The 17,428-nt window shown below is 34.5% G+C and overlaps 1 protein-coding gene across 1 annotated transcript in view; it reads left to right on the forward strand.

The window, feature by feature from the left end:
- Positions 1 to 634: 634 nt before the first annotated feature.
- Positions 635 to 17,428, forward strand: part of LOC126748155 (potassium voltage-gated channel subfamily KQT member 1) — an 83,480-nt gene continuing 66,686 nt past the window's right edge. Inside the window, exons 1-3 of the mRNA XM_050457187.1 lie at positions 635 to 712; positions 2,404 to 2,552; positions 8,381 to 8,463. Of these exons, the coding sequence (XP_050313144.1) occupies positions 635 to 712; positions 2,404 to 2,552; positions 8,381 to 8,463 (310 nt within the window). The remainder of the gene's footprint in view (positions 713 to 2,403; positions 2,553 to 8,380; positions 8,464 to 17,428) is intronic.

Below are 17,428 nucleotides of genomic sequence, written 5' to 3' on the forward strand. Positions count from 1 at the left end.
TTTAGATTCTGCAACCAGACTCCTAGGTAGCGTTGTGTTGTCATCCGATTTGTGATTGTTTTGTACGTCACTACATTGAGTTAATACTTCATTGACTCGGAAGTTTATTGTAGATTCCAAAGAAGATAACTAAAAGAGTTTCAATTTGCCTTTGAAGCATTGGAATAAGTTGCAGACCGTCAAGGCAAGCGCTGCAAAAGTACTTCAGACTACGTTTATTCTTTAGCTCAATTATTCTAATTTTAGAACTAGTCAAATCTGCACATTGTTAGTAAAACCTTTGTCTGCACCCGACATCGTTATACGTCAATATATTTACAACAAGAATAGGTCAACATATTTGTTCCTATCCTTGTCGGTAAATGAATCATTGCATTTAAAGCACGCTGCCCTTACGGCGATTTGGGCGTAAGGCAATAGGTAAGATTTTGACAGTTGTTAGAGCATGTGTGAAGAAAGACTTTGAAAAAGAGTCTACCATTTATTATTGACATACAGTCATTGCAGTTCAGCAATGTTAAAAATCTCTATTAGAAGCTGCATCGCATGACACAAAACAATATTTTCGATGACAAAAATGGCCAGACAAAGACCAAAATATAAGGAAAATACACACAATTCATCATGCCAAGACATGTTGCTTTCATTCTACCAAGAGAACTCACGAAGACGTTCCACACCTACCAAGAGAACTGACGAAGACAGCGGCAATGTAAGCCAGGATATATAAGGCTTGGAACAGCAGAGGCAGCCTTCTATGTAAATAGAGAAAGAAAGAGAAACCAGCTTACACAACAGTGTGGTCAGCACAACAGCACATTTTTCTTAATACTATTGGTTGTATTTCTTCAGGGCTGGTGGCCTTGTTAGTGTTCAAGAATTTTTTCAAGATCTCTATGACGGAAGATCTCTCGCATCAAAGTCGCCTTTCTTCGCAAAGTGGTGGTGTTTCGTTTTGTGGGCTAACGGTAGAGGTTCAATGCACCTATTTGACCCTGCAAGTCTGCTCTTTCCATTGCGGTCATTGGAACCATCTCGATGGTGGAATTTTTGACCTACAAAAATCTTGACGAACTGCTTTTGCAGCTGTGAACGATTTGGATCAAAAATAAGCTGTGTAGACGGGATGACTTTAGACTGTAATGAGAGTGGCTGCTTTAAAGCAAGATATTCTTTTTATACCCCCATCCGAAAAATCTGCGTCACATATGGAGGAAACTTACCTTTATCTTTTCCGACTGCGCCAGTGAACCTACGTAAAAATATCAAACCATAACAGTTTTTATTATTTTTAAAAAACTTATCCAAAGCTTAAAATATGATATCATCACCCTTGTGCAAATCTAATTTTCGCCCTGCATTTTAGAAACCAAAAAAGTGTTTGTTAAAGGCATTATAAATTTAATAAAAAAGTGGCTCGACGCGTGAAAACTGCGTTCTGCCTTTAATAGGAAAAAAAATAGCCTGCAACTACAATCAAAGTGGTACACAGTGTACACAAAGTAATTTCAAGCTATTATGTATTTAAACCGACCCAGTTAAATTCTCAAATATTATTCTATTTAATTTTGACCGGTGCAAAACAGAGCTTACAAACTTTGCATATTCTGTTGGCTTCACGCTTTACCGGATCCTGGTCCAGAAAATCTGCGTCAGACTTTTAATCAGTCATGCCTCGGTTCCAAGAAAGTTTTTTTTATTATGCAATTTGGTGAAGCCAAATAAAATTTATCATTTTAAAAACCATTTAATAGTTCGTGTTTTAACTGTAATATTAAAGTTATGAACACAAGGAAAACTTATCTTTTTAAAAATCATCCTAATTAATTTCTATATGCAAACGGATATGGGTTGGCCATAACGGAGCGGTAATACTTCTACATCTCCTTCAGATCGAACGTCAATTATCTATTAAGTATTTATTGCTGCTTTCTTCTCTTTGGTTTTTTTCACGCAAAAAATATTTTAGACAAAAACATTTTTAACAAGCAGAACTTTTTTTGTAGGAGTATACAAATTAGTATAAATCTTATAAAGAGAAAATCCCATTAAAGCAAAATAAACATTTAATTTATCCAAGAGAAAAATTGTACATGACTCGTTTGAAGCTAAATCGTTATTAAGCAAATTATAATTTTCATCAGTTCTATTCATTTTATAAACTAGATTCTCATGCTATTGTTAGCGCTATCTTATCACTTTTATTTTCTCTTATTAATTAAAGTGATAGATCGCTACGAGATCATAGTTACAGGGCGGCGTCAATATTACTTCGAACAGTACTGATTCTTTTAAAATCTCCAGACATTCATAAACATGACAAATTAAATCAATAATCAACCTATTGCATTTCTATTAAATAAAATTCAGATGTGCTTGTTTAATTTTTCGTTTCACACTTAGCATTTTTGTTTCAGATTTGTTTTGGTCTTTACGGGACTGGCTTTAAGTGTCTTTTCTACAATAGAAGAATATGAGAAACAAGCTGGTGACGTTCTTGTATATATGGAATCCATTGTTTGTACCATTTTTTTTGTTGAGCTTATTTTAAGGTAAGTTTTTTACTATATATAAATAAGGACTTTTAATTTAATGAATATTGACCGAACATCAAACTTACGTGACATGCTTAAAAGATTGTAATACTTAAAGACATCCAAAAAATAAACACAAAATGACAAGGCAACATTCATCATCTCGCTTTTACGTGTCTTACTCTGATGAAGTCAATTAGCAGAAATACGTATCGGTAAACCACTTTTTCTAAATAATTTTTTTTTACGGAACCAGTATTGATATTATGATGTATCATAAAATTACGTTTATACTTTTTAAGATTTTTGCATTAAAACTTTAAAAGGTTATTTAAAATAATAAGTTTATTACAGATTAATACGGGTTCTTTTAAGAAAAAAATTGTCAGTAACGAATAATATCGCGTATTGCGTTATGTAAGACCAAAAATGAGCTTTAACATTTAAGAAGAATTTGCTTACCTATTAGCTTAATAAATACTGCAGATGGCCACCTCTATTCTCTATACAGATTTTGCTCAAAACGTTGCCGCACGTTTTGCAATACTTCAGACGCGATTTGAAGGCACTTATTTACAATTCTGCTCTGTCAATCTTCTAATCAAATGGGTTCAGTTTTATAGATTTTGTTTTTTAAGTGGCTCCAAAGAAAAAAGTTAAGAGGTGATAAATCTGGCGATCGTGGAGGCCATCTCTTCTTCTAATTCGTCATCCTGGAAAAGTCTGACTCAAATATTGTCGAACGAATAACGCATAATGTGGTAAGGCACCATCCTGCCAAAACATCAACCTATCCTCAATATATATGTCATTTTGATTTTCAATTATAGCTGATCATACTGGACCAATGGCCTCTGGTAGTAGCTTATTTTACCTGTCAGATTCCCAAGTAACAAAAATGGACTGAATAAGTTATCGACACAAATACCAGCCCAAACATTTAATTTTTGTGGGTATTAATTTAATTTTTAAAAAATTGACTATTTGGCTATATAGACACTGAATAAAGAATATTAAAATACTTCACTTGCTACATCAAAGTTTCAGCTATGCTTTAGCAATTGTTGTAGGATGATTCTGTCAGATACCAATCGCTAAATTGAATGCTTTTCCAATTATTTATTACGGAAATAGTAGTATTTGCGTCTTGATATCAGATCTCCTCGATACAGTAAATAATATGCCATATATTTTCCTTTTCATGGATCACATTTGATTCGCAGGTTCAAAAGCAACATGGATCCGTTTATCACGTCGAATTCTGGTATTCACATGATGTGAACTTCCCCAATCCTTTTCGAGCTTTGGTGCCTTTCATACTTCGTGAATTATATAACCAGACTCTGTCCTCAGAATAAAAACCGGTAGAATTCGCCTTTTTCTTTAATTTAGTCACTTATTTAATTTAATAAATTAACTTAGCAGCGCCAAAATCTCGAATTTTTCGTACATAACCCTATCTCAAGTTTTAATATTCTCAGTATCATTCAGAAATTATGTTTTCCTAGTTCAGTTAATTTAGTTACGGACGAATACGCTCATTTTATAATAATTCGTTACTTATTTTTAAACTCCTTTTAAGATATATGTCTTAGGAAAGCCAAAATCTTGACTTTTTCGGACATATCCCTGTCTTAGTTCTTTAATATCCTTAGTATCATTCTAAAACTGTGTTTTTCTAGTTCAGTTTTTTTTGTGATCGAATTCACATAATGATGTAAATAAATTCACTCTTAGAACCGTGCAAATAAACAAAGTTTTTATAGTGACACTAGTTCTAAGAATGAATTTATTTACATCATTACGTGAATTCGATCACAAAACCTGTAATTAGTAGTACACAAACTCTGCTGTGATAAACAAATTTTTACTACGGTGTATGTAACTGGCTAAAGATGTAAAGAAGTTTTAAACATTAAGCGATAATAAGTAGACTGATGAGGGACACAAATTCTCAAATTATAAAATTCCATTTTTCCGGCCTTTAAACAAAGTTTTGATTTTTTTTGAAAAAAATACCATTCCAACAATCACGGATGAATACATTCATTTTATAATAATTCTTTTCTTATTTTTAAGCTGCATCCATTAAATACAACTTCTTTTATCAGAGCATTTTCCTCAGTGTGAATTCGATGCTGGACCAGATCAGTATTTCCCAGATCATCATCGTGCAAGGAAAACATTTCTAGATTTTCTTTAACAAGACGTCGCAATTTAATACTCTGATCCATGGTCAAATTAGCAGAGGATTCCTCAAAAAGCTTTTGTAAATCTACAGGAAAAGGTCTGCTTGAATGATAAATTCTATCAGAACTCTTTATGACTGCAACTTCATCAGGGCATACGTCAACGTTCACTCCTTCTTTCAGGTGTTGATCACATCCTTTCAAGTTTACTATTCGAACCAAAATAGTAGATTTATTTTATGTAGATAACGTCTTGGCTGAATTCATTTATCATATACTCTATAGCTTGGCATAGGCTCAATGGAAACAGTTTCTTCTTTTTTTCCTCCAGTTATGGCATTAACCACCAACTTTGAATTTGCTGGTATAGTACTATCCCTAAATAACTCTGGCATATCCTTTATCTTTATGTAGGTGGTGCATAAAAATCTTTTCAGTTTTCGTCATCAACATCCGGGTATATACATCAATTTGAAATTGCTGGGCATTCATAACATATAACCTTAATATGACATCATCCATGATTTCTGCCACCAGTATTTGCTGTTGGAATGTTGTTAAGCCAATGATTCATTCACTTTAGCTTCATGTCTAATGATCGGGATTCTTTTTCCGTCCGCTGACTCCAGCATTAAATTTGGTTGTGGTGAAACCATCCGTGTATCAACCATCCTCTCCATCTATTATCAAGCTTACTCCAGGACATGGCAACCAGTTTAATCTTATTCGCGAGGCTTGGTAGCACCCAGCCAGGTTATATCCCATAACGTTGTCCTGGTTTGTGGAGGCTGGTAAAGGCTTGAGACATTCGTTTGACATGTACTCGAACAGTAAAATGGTCTTCTAGCCAAAAATAACTCGAGCTTCTTCAGGTCAACCCCCACTGATTTGTCTTATCCGAATTTGCGTTCTAGTTGCTTAGAAGGCTACCTCATACGCCAGTCCATGGGCCAGAGTTTCCGAAATATTTTAAAGGCGAGCCATACCTAGATCATGGTTAGTATTTGGAACTCGAACTACTCAAACAATTTATATAAATTTGGTTAGGGTGGAAGGGTAAGCCAGATATACTAGTCAAGCAACATCAGCCTCAAACTATTGGAGACCGTCTCTGGGTTGTTGTTTTCTAGATTTCAATTGGGCCTGATAGACTTGCTGTAGTTGGGCTTTACTGTCATCTCATGTCTAAGGTGAGTACTAGTCAAAATTAAGCGGCCTCAAACTAATTGAAGTATTCAGGTACAAATGCTTCTTGGCCTCGAATTTTGGAGTCCTAATTTTCATAATTTTTATTTCAAGATAAGAATGAACAGTGGCACGCTTTGCTTTCTTTCTAGTTCTTGTATTTTTTTTATATACTTCTCCAAATTCTTCTTCAACTGTTGCTTTGAGGTGGGTCACTCCCTCTCTTGCTTTCTGTTAAGGTTTTCTTGACGTTGTGAATCTCGTTCTTCTTGCTTCTTTTAAAGATCTGCTTTTAAGTTCAGCAAGTCATTTTTCATAGTCTTCATCAGATTTTCTTGTTTTCTATTATGCTCTTTATTTCCTTTCTACAGGTCATCTCTAAGTTTTGATCGGGTCTTGATGTTTCTTGTTGTTCTCTTTGTTTTTCATTTTGTTCTTGTTCTTTTCTCTGTTTACTATATCGTAACCTGCTCGTCAATCTTACTAATAATAACTAATAACTAATAGTAGCTCCATTAATTGCTCGATCTCTATCTTGGCGTGACTTCTTGTTTAAGACATCCACTAAATTGGGCTTCCAGATATCCTTTACTTTTCCAAATGCAACGTTAGTAATAAACACATTTACTCCAGGTATACACTTTTATTTTAGGACCACACTCTTTTTATTGATAACGTTAAATCTTTCACCTCGTGTTGACTGTGGTTTAATTATTTCCAAAGTAAATAAGAAAACTGACTAAAATGTCACAAAAGGCGATCTTCTAAAGATCCATAAAATAATCTAGAAATGCTGAAAACCTTCCACATTGCTTTTGCTGATGGAGATCAATAAATTCAAGAGGATAATGACATTCAAAGCAGGCAAGCATACAAAAATCTAACAAGTAAAAAGAACCGAAACAGCTTTGCAGCGACATATCACTCAACCTCCTTACCATTTAAGATTTTAGCCAGCGCTTTTAGGGGGTTGTAGGTATAAAGGTGATTTTGTGGGTATTAAGTATTTTCCCCGTAAATAATATCGACAGATCCAAGTGTTTTTTTAAAAAACTTATAAAGTGCCCCAAAAAAATCGTTTGATGTGCCACCATACAGAAAGCCGAATGAAACAACCCGGCATTACAAATATAAAGTGCTGCTGTTATTATCGCATGAGTTGAGACTTTTAGTTTATATGGCGTTGCCAATAGCAAAGGGGCACAGCACGTTTCCGTTATAGATCATTTTATCAAAGATTTATTAAGTTTTTCTATTTCGAAGGCCTTATTTCCAGCAATATTAATAGATTGAATCAAGAGCTGAAAAATGATACAAACAAAGTTTTACGATTTCGTATTTTTTTTATCTAAAAGAAGTTAAAATATTTACTATATCACCTAATATAAGATAAGGAGCTTTCAACAAAAAGATATTTTTCAGACAAGTGACGATAAATTCCAAAATAAATGTCTTTTCGCACAAGGAAAAAAACAATATACATATCTCTTTTCGTTTGGGTAAACTTTAACCTCAAAACCAAATCAAGCGCATTTACACCCCTGGTGTAAGATATATACAGCCCCCCTCCTGAAGTTAACCTCAGCCTTGTGTTTATGTTGGGCACCAACATAATAATGCTTTTACTCTAAAATTCACTTATCCGTTCGTGTGTAATCTAAAATTTAGATATTTTTTATTTTATTATAATATATTCTTTAATTTTTACCACTATCTGATAGACAGCCAAATATTCATATATATTGAAATTTAATTTTTTTACTCTATTTGGCTCAGCATAAACGTTAAGCATTATTGTATTATGATCTGCTGTAATAGTTAAGTCTGAAATGGTTTTATTTTAAGACGGAAAGTTGCCAAACTGTTAAAATTTTGATATTTTCTTCGTTTAATAAAAATATTTATTCCTTGAACAATATTCTTTATTTGTACCATACTATCTTTCTATTACCATTTGAATAAGTTGGCTTTATTGATAAAAATAACATCGTTTAACCCTTTATAGTAGTTGGTTTGAGATGGCTATTAATTAAAAAAAAAAAGATTGATTCCTCTCTATTTCCTTCATTTCACTTTTTAGTATGCTCAAACAGCTTAAGAGAGATCTTTCTACATACTACAAAACGTTTCAAAGAAAAGCCTTTTACAATAATATATGTCTTTCAAACCCATGATGAAAGTGAGTTCTTTATTCATGAAAATTGATAAATTGTGTAGATCTACGCTGAAAAAATCTTTTACAGTTACTTAAAGAAAAATATTCTCAACATCAAGTTTTAGGAATAAATTGATCTAAGCGTATATTGCAGAGGTTATAAATATTTATAAACCAATTTTTCGTAGGCCGTTACTGTCCTATACTGCGGGCAGGCAGGAAGGCAATAAAAGGCATAAAACATTTCGGGAAAAATATCGCTAGGCGTAGCAGCAATTTTTTCAACATGTGTTTATGTATTATTTATTTTATTTCAGAACATGGTCCTCTGGGTGCCGGTCGCGATACCAAGGCCTTATAGGCAGGCTTAAATTTTTAAGGAGACCTTTTTGCGTTATCGGTAAGTTTTCTTTGGTAGTTAATGTAGCATAGACGTGTTTGATTAGGATTCATTCAAGTAAAAAAAATTTAGTTGGAAAAAGACGGCTTAAGAAAAAAAGATCTGGGAAGAGCAGCTAATCTTGCTGTTTCGACCTTAATAGAGGCTCTCTAGTTCTAATTATTTATTAAAGTTACATAGGTATAATTTAGTACTAAATTAAGCGATCCAAATACATAGTCGCCGCAAGACGTAATTTATCACGAGTTTTGACACGTGTCAAAACACCTGGTTTTACCTGTCAGAGCTATTTGTTGCTACCTTCTATTTAGATTGTTTGTTAAGTTCTTTGACAGATGACTAAAATAAATTGTATCTGGCAGCGACAAATGATAAATAATATACAGGGTGTCCGGAAAAAGGAGGCCAATCCGCCGGTCACATAAAGGGTGGACCAAAATAATTCGACTTTCGTTATGCCATTTTTTAATTGGGCGCTCGGTATTCAATATACAGGGCGTCAAAATGAGAAATAGAAAATCGTTTTTTTGAAATAAGTCGAGTGTTTCATAAGATATTAAATTAAAATTTGGTGTGAGGGGGTTTTTTTGAACGAGAAATTGAAATACGCTCACGGATTCGCTATACCTTGCAGAGGGCGCCACCTGTGGTAGGTTGCATGTGTTAAAAATCACACCATGGGGTAGCCATTTGATATACCAAAGTTTGGCGTAAATAAAATATTCATTATTTCTAGATATTTTCGCTAACTATTTGCTTACGCATTTACCGATTTCATATTTTTTGGTACCGTTGAATTCTATTTTACGCTCCTTACTATGATGTATCACACGATGGAGGTTCCCTTTGACATATTAAAGTGAGGTTAGCTGGAGGTGAGCAGGTGATTGACAGAACTTCAGTAAATGCATAATTAAACGTTCCCCTGTATATCTAATTTGATGTGTTTTTTTTTTTAAGTTATTAAGGGTGGATCGTTTTGAAATGATAGCACTATATATGATTATAATTATAATTAAAAAAAAATAATATAAAAGGCGCTCCTTAAGTAAGGAGAGGAAATGAAGAATTTCTCCGTCCATGACTATACATAACAGACATAACTAACAAAAAACAAAATTACCGAGGAATATACGTAGCCTATGTGTGGTAGGAAAACTCGCCAATGTAGATGCTGAAATGTATAGACTAAGGATCAAGATCTTGCGACTAAGTGAAATAAGATGGCGAGGCAAGATCACAGGACTAATAATAATGTTCTATATTATTCTGGTGGCGACGATTCCAAATACTAGTACGGCATAGCTATAGTCATCTCCTTTGATTTAGAAAAATAGGTTAATGATTTAATTCCACTCGAAGATCGAGTTATCGAAGACTTCCCACTCTGCTCTGTTCTACTCTGATCGAAAATCCAGAAGAGTGCTGATGGTGCAGTCTGCGGAGATTATGGTCTGGGAGTACCCAACAGTGCAATTTTGTATAATAGTACCATCTCTCTGCTGCCAGCATTTTTTTAAACAACATCTTAGACGTCCATACACCTGGAAAACCCTAGCCGATCGCGACATCTACAAAGTGAGAAATCAAATGGATTTTGTCCTCCTCAAGAGCCGTTTAATGAACTTTATCAAATCAGCCATGGCATACCCAAGTGCCAACGTTAGCAGCAACAACAATACCATAGTAATAAGCCTACAGCTTCGCTACTTCACTAGAGTCCAACAGCCAAATAAACCTTCGAGGGAATCGATGTTAAAAAACTTATTGATTGCGAACTACGAGCCAGAGCAGCCGAGAATATCGAGGTGCTGAACTTTTCCAATGGCGACGACGTAGAGCCTAAGTGGACTGCTTGAAGAAGGCACTTTTCTTCTTAAAAAAGCACGGAAATACAGAAGAGAAACATTGAATATACATAAGCCTCTTAAAAGCAAAAGTGGATGTACGAAATTCGCCAATTTATGAACGAGACGAGAAGGAAATACAAAGCCACAGGCAATAACCAGTGCAGGAAACTGAACAGGGCTATAAGATCAGAATGCCGAAAGGTAAAGGAAGAATGGTTAGCTGAGAGGTTTCAAACTTCTCACGTCGCTGTTTAACTCAATTTATGAAATTGGGAAAATACCAACAGACTGGTTGAGCTCCAATTTCATCGCTCTCATTATCCACACTCGCATATACGCCAGACGATGATATGTTAAGCCTAGGCGGACTATCTTGAAGAACACACTTTTCGAAACCTTGAAAGGCATTGGATATACACAAGGCTCTAAAAAGCAATAGTGGATGACAGGCGAAATTCGCCAACTTATGAACAAAAAAATGAAATATAAAACCACAAACTTCTTTATTATCAGATCTTTCATTTGATCTCCACGAAAAGATCAAGGAATTCACCAAGAAACAACGCAACCAGATCCACAGTATTTTGAAAGACACGAATAACAAGATCTTTGAGGAAAAGCTCAAAAGATGGAACGAAAGAAGTATGTTGACGCCCTATTCAATGACATATGTCTCTACCAACCACCTAGAGGTTATGATGATATTAACGAGCCCAGCCCTGTTATAATGACAGAAAAAGCGAGATGTTCTAGAAAAATGACAAGGCTGTAACAAAAGACAATATTTATGCGGATGTGCAGATGAGGTCTAAAACTTCGTATACCATTGTTTAGCTCAATATATGAAACTGGGAAAATATCAACACGCTGGCTGAGGTCGACGTTCATCACTCTGCCAAAAAAATTGAGCGCTTCTCGATGCGACGACTTAAGGTATTTCTTCTTATCGTCCGCACTCGCATATATGCCAAATGTCAAAGATGGAGAATTTTGATAAAAACAGTGTAGGCACGCGCAAGACTCTGTTTCCTCTTAACACATAGGTGTATATCTCAGACCTAAATGTTGATATATACACCTATTTTATTGACTACCGAAAAGCTTCCAACTGGGTCTCGCTCCAGAGGCTCATTGAGATCCTAAAATACACCGAAGTCGATGCGGGAGATCTGAACATCATCACGCAGCTCTATTGACATCAAACTGCAGAGATTCGGATAGAGTATTAGACAGAGGTATGTCCAGACCAAGAGAAGCGGAGGAAAGTGATGATGAAGGAGATTCAGTCATTCGATGAGAATGATACCTGAGACCTAGTAGATGTGCCAAGCCATGAAACTTTTGTAGGCTCAAAGTGGGTGTTTAAGATGTGTGACCGTTAAGGAGTGTACCATGCAAGGTTAGTTTCTAGGGGGCTTACACAGAGGCTGGACTACTATAAAATATTCTCACCTAAGGCAAGACACAATACTATTCGGATGCTTTTCGCTTTAGCAGTAAAATGAGTTTGGACGATCCTTCAAATTAACAATCAGGCTATGGAACAAGTGCCGTCCGTTAAGCATTTTGGAGCCCTCGTCAACAAGAATAGTGACCCCAAAATGGAAATCAGATCAAGAATTGAACAAGCCAGAAGAACTTTCCTTTCCATGAATAACCTCTTCACAAATAGAGACCACATACGTATATTGCGCTGTCTTAACTTCACGATGCTACTCTATGTCTCCAAGAGCTGGACATTCTGCCAATCAATGAATAGCTTTATTGACGCCTTCGAGATGTACTTGTATCGCCGTATGCTGCGTATATCTTGGGTAGACAGGATAGCCAACGAGAGAGTACTACAAAATGAGAAAGTGCTGATAACCATGAAATACCGAGCTCCAATACATTAGGCACGTTATAAGGGGGGAACAATACGAGTTTCTCCGAGTCCTCATCGAGGAAAATGGTTCTCATGGCTGACGGATTAGCGTCAATGGTTCGGACAAACATCTTTAAATGATAGAGATTTTCAGAGGTGCGGTTTCACGCACCATTATAGCGCCTTGGAACGCCAACCTTCGTATGGACAAATAATGACATCCTTAAAAGTTATATCTTCTAATTACACGGTGGCAAAACAAAAGATTTTTAGTTTTTCTATTAAATTTAAATAACGAAGATATTTCTTGACTTCCTTCTAGTTTTAATTACATCTTTAGTCGGGTGCTGTTTTTGACACGCAAATTGTTGTTTTTTGTAATAATTTGAGAACGCAGCATACGTCGGTTGCCAGTGACCTATCGATTTCGTCGATACTAATGGAGTTTCAGGGCATGAAAGCGGTTTTTAATTGTTACACGCCTCTGGCACAAGACTTTTTATTGCATTTCTTTAAGTAGCAAATAGTTAACGGAACAAATAGCAACAATTTGTACGTCAAATCAATTCTGCTAGCAAAGATAGCATTATAAATTCAATTGACTGAGGATGTTGCTCGTCAATGCCGGAAGGGTACGCGCGTGTCGTGAAAGCAAAATTCTTCGCTAGCGTATATCGTGATAATTTTGATTAATTTCTGGAAAACCAATTGAAAGGATCGTATTAAGATTTGTATGTACTCTAATTGGGACAAAATGCTTTAATAAATAATTACGCAACTCTGATATTTAAATTTGCATAAAATATTTACATAGCTCCATTAATTTAGAGATATGTATTTTATACTATTACAGCATTGATTTTAGGGCAAGTAAATTTTCATTACAGCAGTCTAAACCACCGAATTGAAAATATTTATTAAAGTCGGTTAATTTATTTTGGTTTAAATTAAAATTGCTTATTTGGGTGTTTGCTTTAATCGAAAAGATTATAAAGGGTTTTTATATTAGTGGCGGTAGAATCAGAATAATTTAAATTTATTTTACCATTATTCGGTTTTAATTGTAATAAATGATAGTAGGGTATATTATAGTAAATAATTATAAGGGGCTTAATAGAATCAGTAGTTTGAAATGAATATAAACTAATTAATAGTAATATAACATGTTGCGAACAACGCAACCATTTATTTTAAATTTAACTTAAATATGTTTGCATATCTTCCTTTCTCACATTGCTTTTTACGTAATCTAATCGGCACGACAAAGCTGTGCGAAGTTAAAAGAAAATCTATAAATAACGCAGTCAAAGAAGCCGCCCCGTTTAAGTTTTGCCGTCGTACAAAAAAAGGTTACCGGGAACCAAGCAGCGCGATGCAAAAATCTAATATTGACCGATCAGTGTTCCAGTAGTCGAGTTACTGACAAAAGCTCAAGAGGGTGACGTCTCGACCCGCCTAATCGTTTCTTTTACGATTTTCACGCGCCAGTGATGTTTTGTTTTTAAAATTAATAGTTTCTGCCCCAAGAAACTTTTATATAAGTTATCAGTTAAAGGGTTTTTAATTATGAAGTTAATTAAACCTGTGAACGAGTCAGTTCAATCAATTTAATTTATCCACGAAAACCGTAAATTTCTAGCCTGGAAGAATTACAAGTTGGTAATCTTTGTGCTGGGTGACTAAGTATACAGATTGGGTCTTTGTAGCTTTTTACTTTTTGTAATGTCAAATATGTAGTAAAGCAAACAAACAAGTGTTAAAGGTGTAAAGGTGCAAGTAAACAAAAAGAAGTGAGTGCAAACAACCTGTAAAAAGTGAAAACAAAAAGTGTCCTGTTTGGAGTATAAATACTGGAATTTACAGACTACTGTAAGTGTTTTGAAACCATTTTTATGTAATAACTATTTTGTGCCAACTGTGTTTACTTTGGCTTTGACATAATTCGTTGCAAATGTCAACATTTTTGTAATTATTTAGTTTTAGTTTGTAGCTTTCATAAAGATAAGGTTTTTATGAGTGAATGAGAGAGGGTGCATGTGAATTCTGTTAAATATTTTGATATCCTATGTTGCCACATTTATTTCTTGGAAATTAAATAATTAGTTTGTTTGTGTATAAAGCGGTTTTTTATTCAAAGTTGCCACCCAGTGTCCTAGATAATACAGTTGCTATTGTATAGAAAAAATAGATGCTTTCTGATAAAGCTTGATATTGGAATCAGTTTCTAATATATCTGTACGGTGGGAATTTCACCTCCCACACGTAACAAGTTGGTCCTTCGAGCCGGATACTGGTCTGGTGGTTTTGTTTAAAAGATAATAACAAATAAACAATTAAAAAAAATATATATATATAATAAACATTTTCACATGCATGCTAACCTAAAATATTTACCATATTTATATTTAAACACTTGGCAACCCTGTTCTTTGTGTTGAAATATTTTAGTACTTTTTAATAAATCTTGTGTGTTTAGTAATTTTGTAGGCCTAAACAAAAAACTTTCTAAGTAAGTCATTTGACATTTTACGTAACCTGGTAAACTTTTATTAATTTTTGTACGTCATTGCTTTAATTAGTAAATAAAAAATGGACGAGTTAAAAAAGCATTTAGCTCCCATTAAGGGTGCCATCACCAAAATTCAAAAATGGTTTGACAAAAATCAAACACAACAAGATGTTTATCAGTTTGAATTCAAAGTAAATCAACTTGAGGGATTTTATAAAAAATATGATGAATTGTTAGAATCAATAGAAGAACATGGTGATGACACTTTTAAAGAGGACTGTACTCTCATGGAGGATAAATATTGTATTATACTGTCAAATTTAAAAAGAAAAATCGATATGTTAAAAGGTACATCTGTGGCAGAGCAGGTAACACATAATGTAGTAGCACCTAGCACAAAACTACCAGAAATCTCTATAAATCCATTCTCAGGTAATTTTATGGAATGGAGTACCTTTTTTGAGTTGTTCGAAAGCTTAATAATGAACAACTCTGGGTTAAGTGACATTCAAAAATTTATTTATTTAAAATCGTATCTAAGGAACGAGCCCTTAGAGTTAATAGAGAGTTTACCTTTAACCAGTAGTAATTTAAACGCGGCTATCGACACTTTAAGGGATAGATATGCAAATGAATTTAGGATTATTTTTTGTCATATCAAAAAGCTGATTGAGGTACCGAATCTCACAAAATCCTCTGCCTCTGAACTTAGAAAATTAATTACGCAAGCAAGACAGGGTATCCAATCCTTAAGAAATTTAAATGTTCCAAAAGATGAATGGGCTGACCTCATGCTTATTTTTATATACTTACAAAAGTTAGATTTTAATACCAATAGAGCATTTGAAACTGACAGGGACCATACCAAGCGTCCAACCTTACAGGAATTCTTTGATTTTTTGGACAAACGTTGTAGTATAATGGAGACTGTAACTGCCAATTCTCCAAAACCTTTTACGCCCAGTATCAAATCAGGAACACGAAGTTCCCATTTTTCCAATACCGGATCTTATCAAAAGAAAGATTATAAGTTATCCTCCTTTAACAATAACAATGCTAAATGTTTATTTTGTAATATGCCACATCGCATGCCCCAATGTGACAAATTTAAAAGGCTTACCGTCCAGGAAAGGGTTTCTTTTATTAAAGATAAGAAATTATGTCGAAATTGCTTATCTTCTGTACATAATTTTGATAGTTGTCCCTCACAAAAAACCTGTATGATGTGCAATAAAAAGCATCATACACTTCTTCATATTCAAAATTTCCAGTCTCACATTGGAAATAATTCCTCGAATGAAAATAATATTCAGAGCTCATTCCAGAGACATATGAATCATGGACATAATAACTCGCTACAAACCCCTTCGAGAGCGCTCGATCAATCGCCTGCCTTTGCAGCAAAATCTCAAGTTAGCTCTCAGCATAATGAACCTCAAGGTTCAAATTCTCAAGTTAATGATCAAAATTCTCAATTTCAAACCCTGCACACTAGGGCATCCTGTTGTTCTGGAGTGAAGAGGTCAAGTGGTGAAATTCTGTTAGCCACCGCCGTTGTCATGCTCTATACCAGTGAAGGGAATCAAGTTTCAGCAAGAGCACTACTAGATAGTGGAAGCCAAACATCCTTTATAACAAGTAATTTAGTTAAAAAACTTAATTATCAGCCTTATAACAAAAATATGCAAATTTCAGGTATTTCCCAGAAAATTACCTATTCTCATAAAATGATCGATTTAAAAATTCACTCCACAACCTGTCTTAAAAGGGAGTTTTTTGTTTCTTTTGTCATTCTTGATAAAATTACTTGTAACATGCCAAGGATTAATCTTAACACAGATACACTTAAAATTCCTAAAGACATTTCTCTCGCAGATCCCAAGTACTTCGAAAGTAACCCTGTAGACCTATTGTTAGGTATGGACATTTATAGTGAAATAATATGTTCCGGTTTTATAAAATTGGGAAAAGGATTACCAGTTTTAATTAATACATATCTTGGCTGGACTATATCTGGAGTTTTACCAATAGAAAGAAAAACTTTTCATTCAGTAGAAAATTTTGACTCAAAAGAACATTTATTTGATCCAAATAATATGGAAGTCTCTCATACCTTTCACTCACAGCTATCCTCTGATGTTTTAGCGGATGAAATCTTACAAAAATTCTGGACTCTAGAGGAAGTGCCTGATAAGATCATGAGAACAGCTGACGAAGAGCTGGCTGAACAGTACTTCCAAAATACCACTTTAAGATTGGCGGAAGGTACTTTTCAAGTAAATTTGCCTTTGAAGAGTACAAATGAGCATTTAAAATTGGGTCAATCGTTTCACCGAGCTCTTAAAAGATTTTTAGCTCTCGAAAATAAATTTAAAAAGCAAGATAATCTTTATGCAGAGTACAAAAAATTCATAGATGAATACATTTCCCTTGGTCATGCAAAAAAAGTACCACTTTTGACCAAAAATGAAAAATCAGAGTTAAAATATTTTTTACCACACCACTGTGTACTCCGTCAAGACAGTGTAACGACCAAATTACGCGTAGTCTTCGACGCCTCCATGAAAACGGATTCAGGCTATTCATTAAACGACATAATGTTAAAAGGTCCAACAGTTCAGCCAGAACTGTTCGACATATTATGCAAATTTCGAACTTCAGAAAAGGTATTTATCACCGACATAGAGAAAATGTTTCGTCAGATTAAGGTAAACCCTACACAGAGTTTTTTACAAAACATTT

This window comes from Anthonomus grandis, chromosome 22 (assembly GCF_022605725.1).
Source record: "Anthonomus grandis grandis chromosome 22, icAntGran1.3, whole genome shotgun sequence".
Taxonomy (NCBI): domain Eukaryota; kingdom Metazoa; phylum Arthropoda; class Insecta; order Coleoptera; family Curculionidae; genus Anthonomus; species Anthonomus grandis.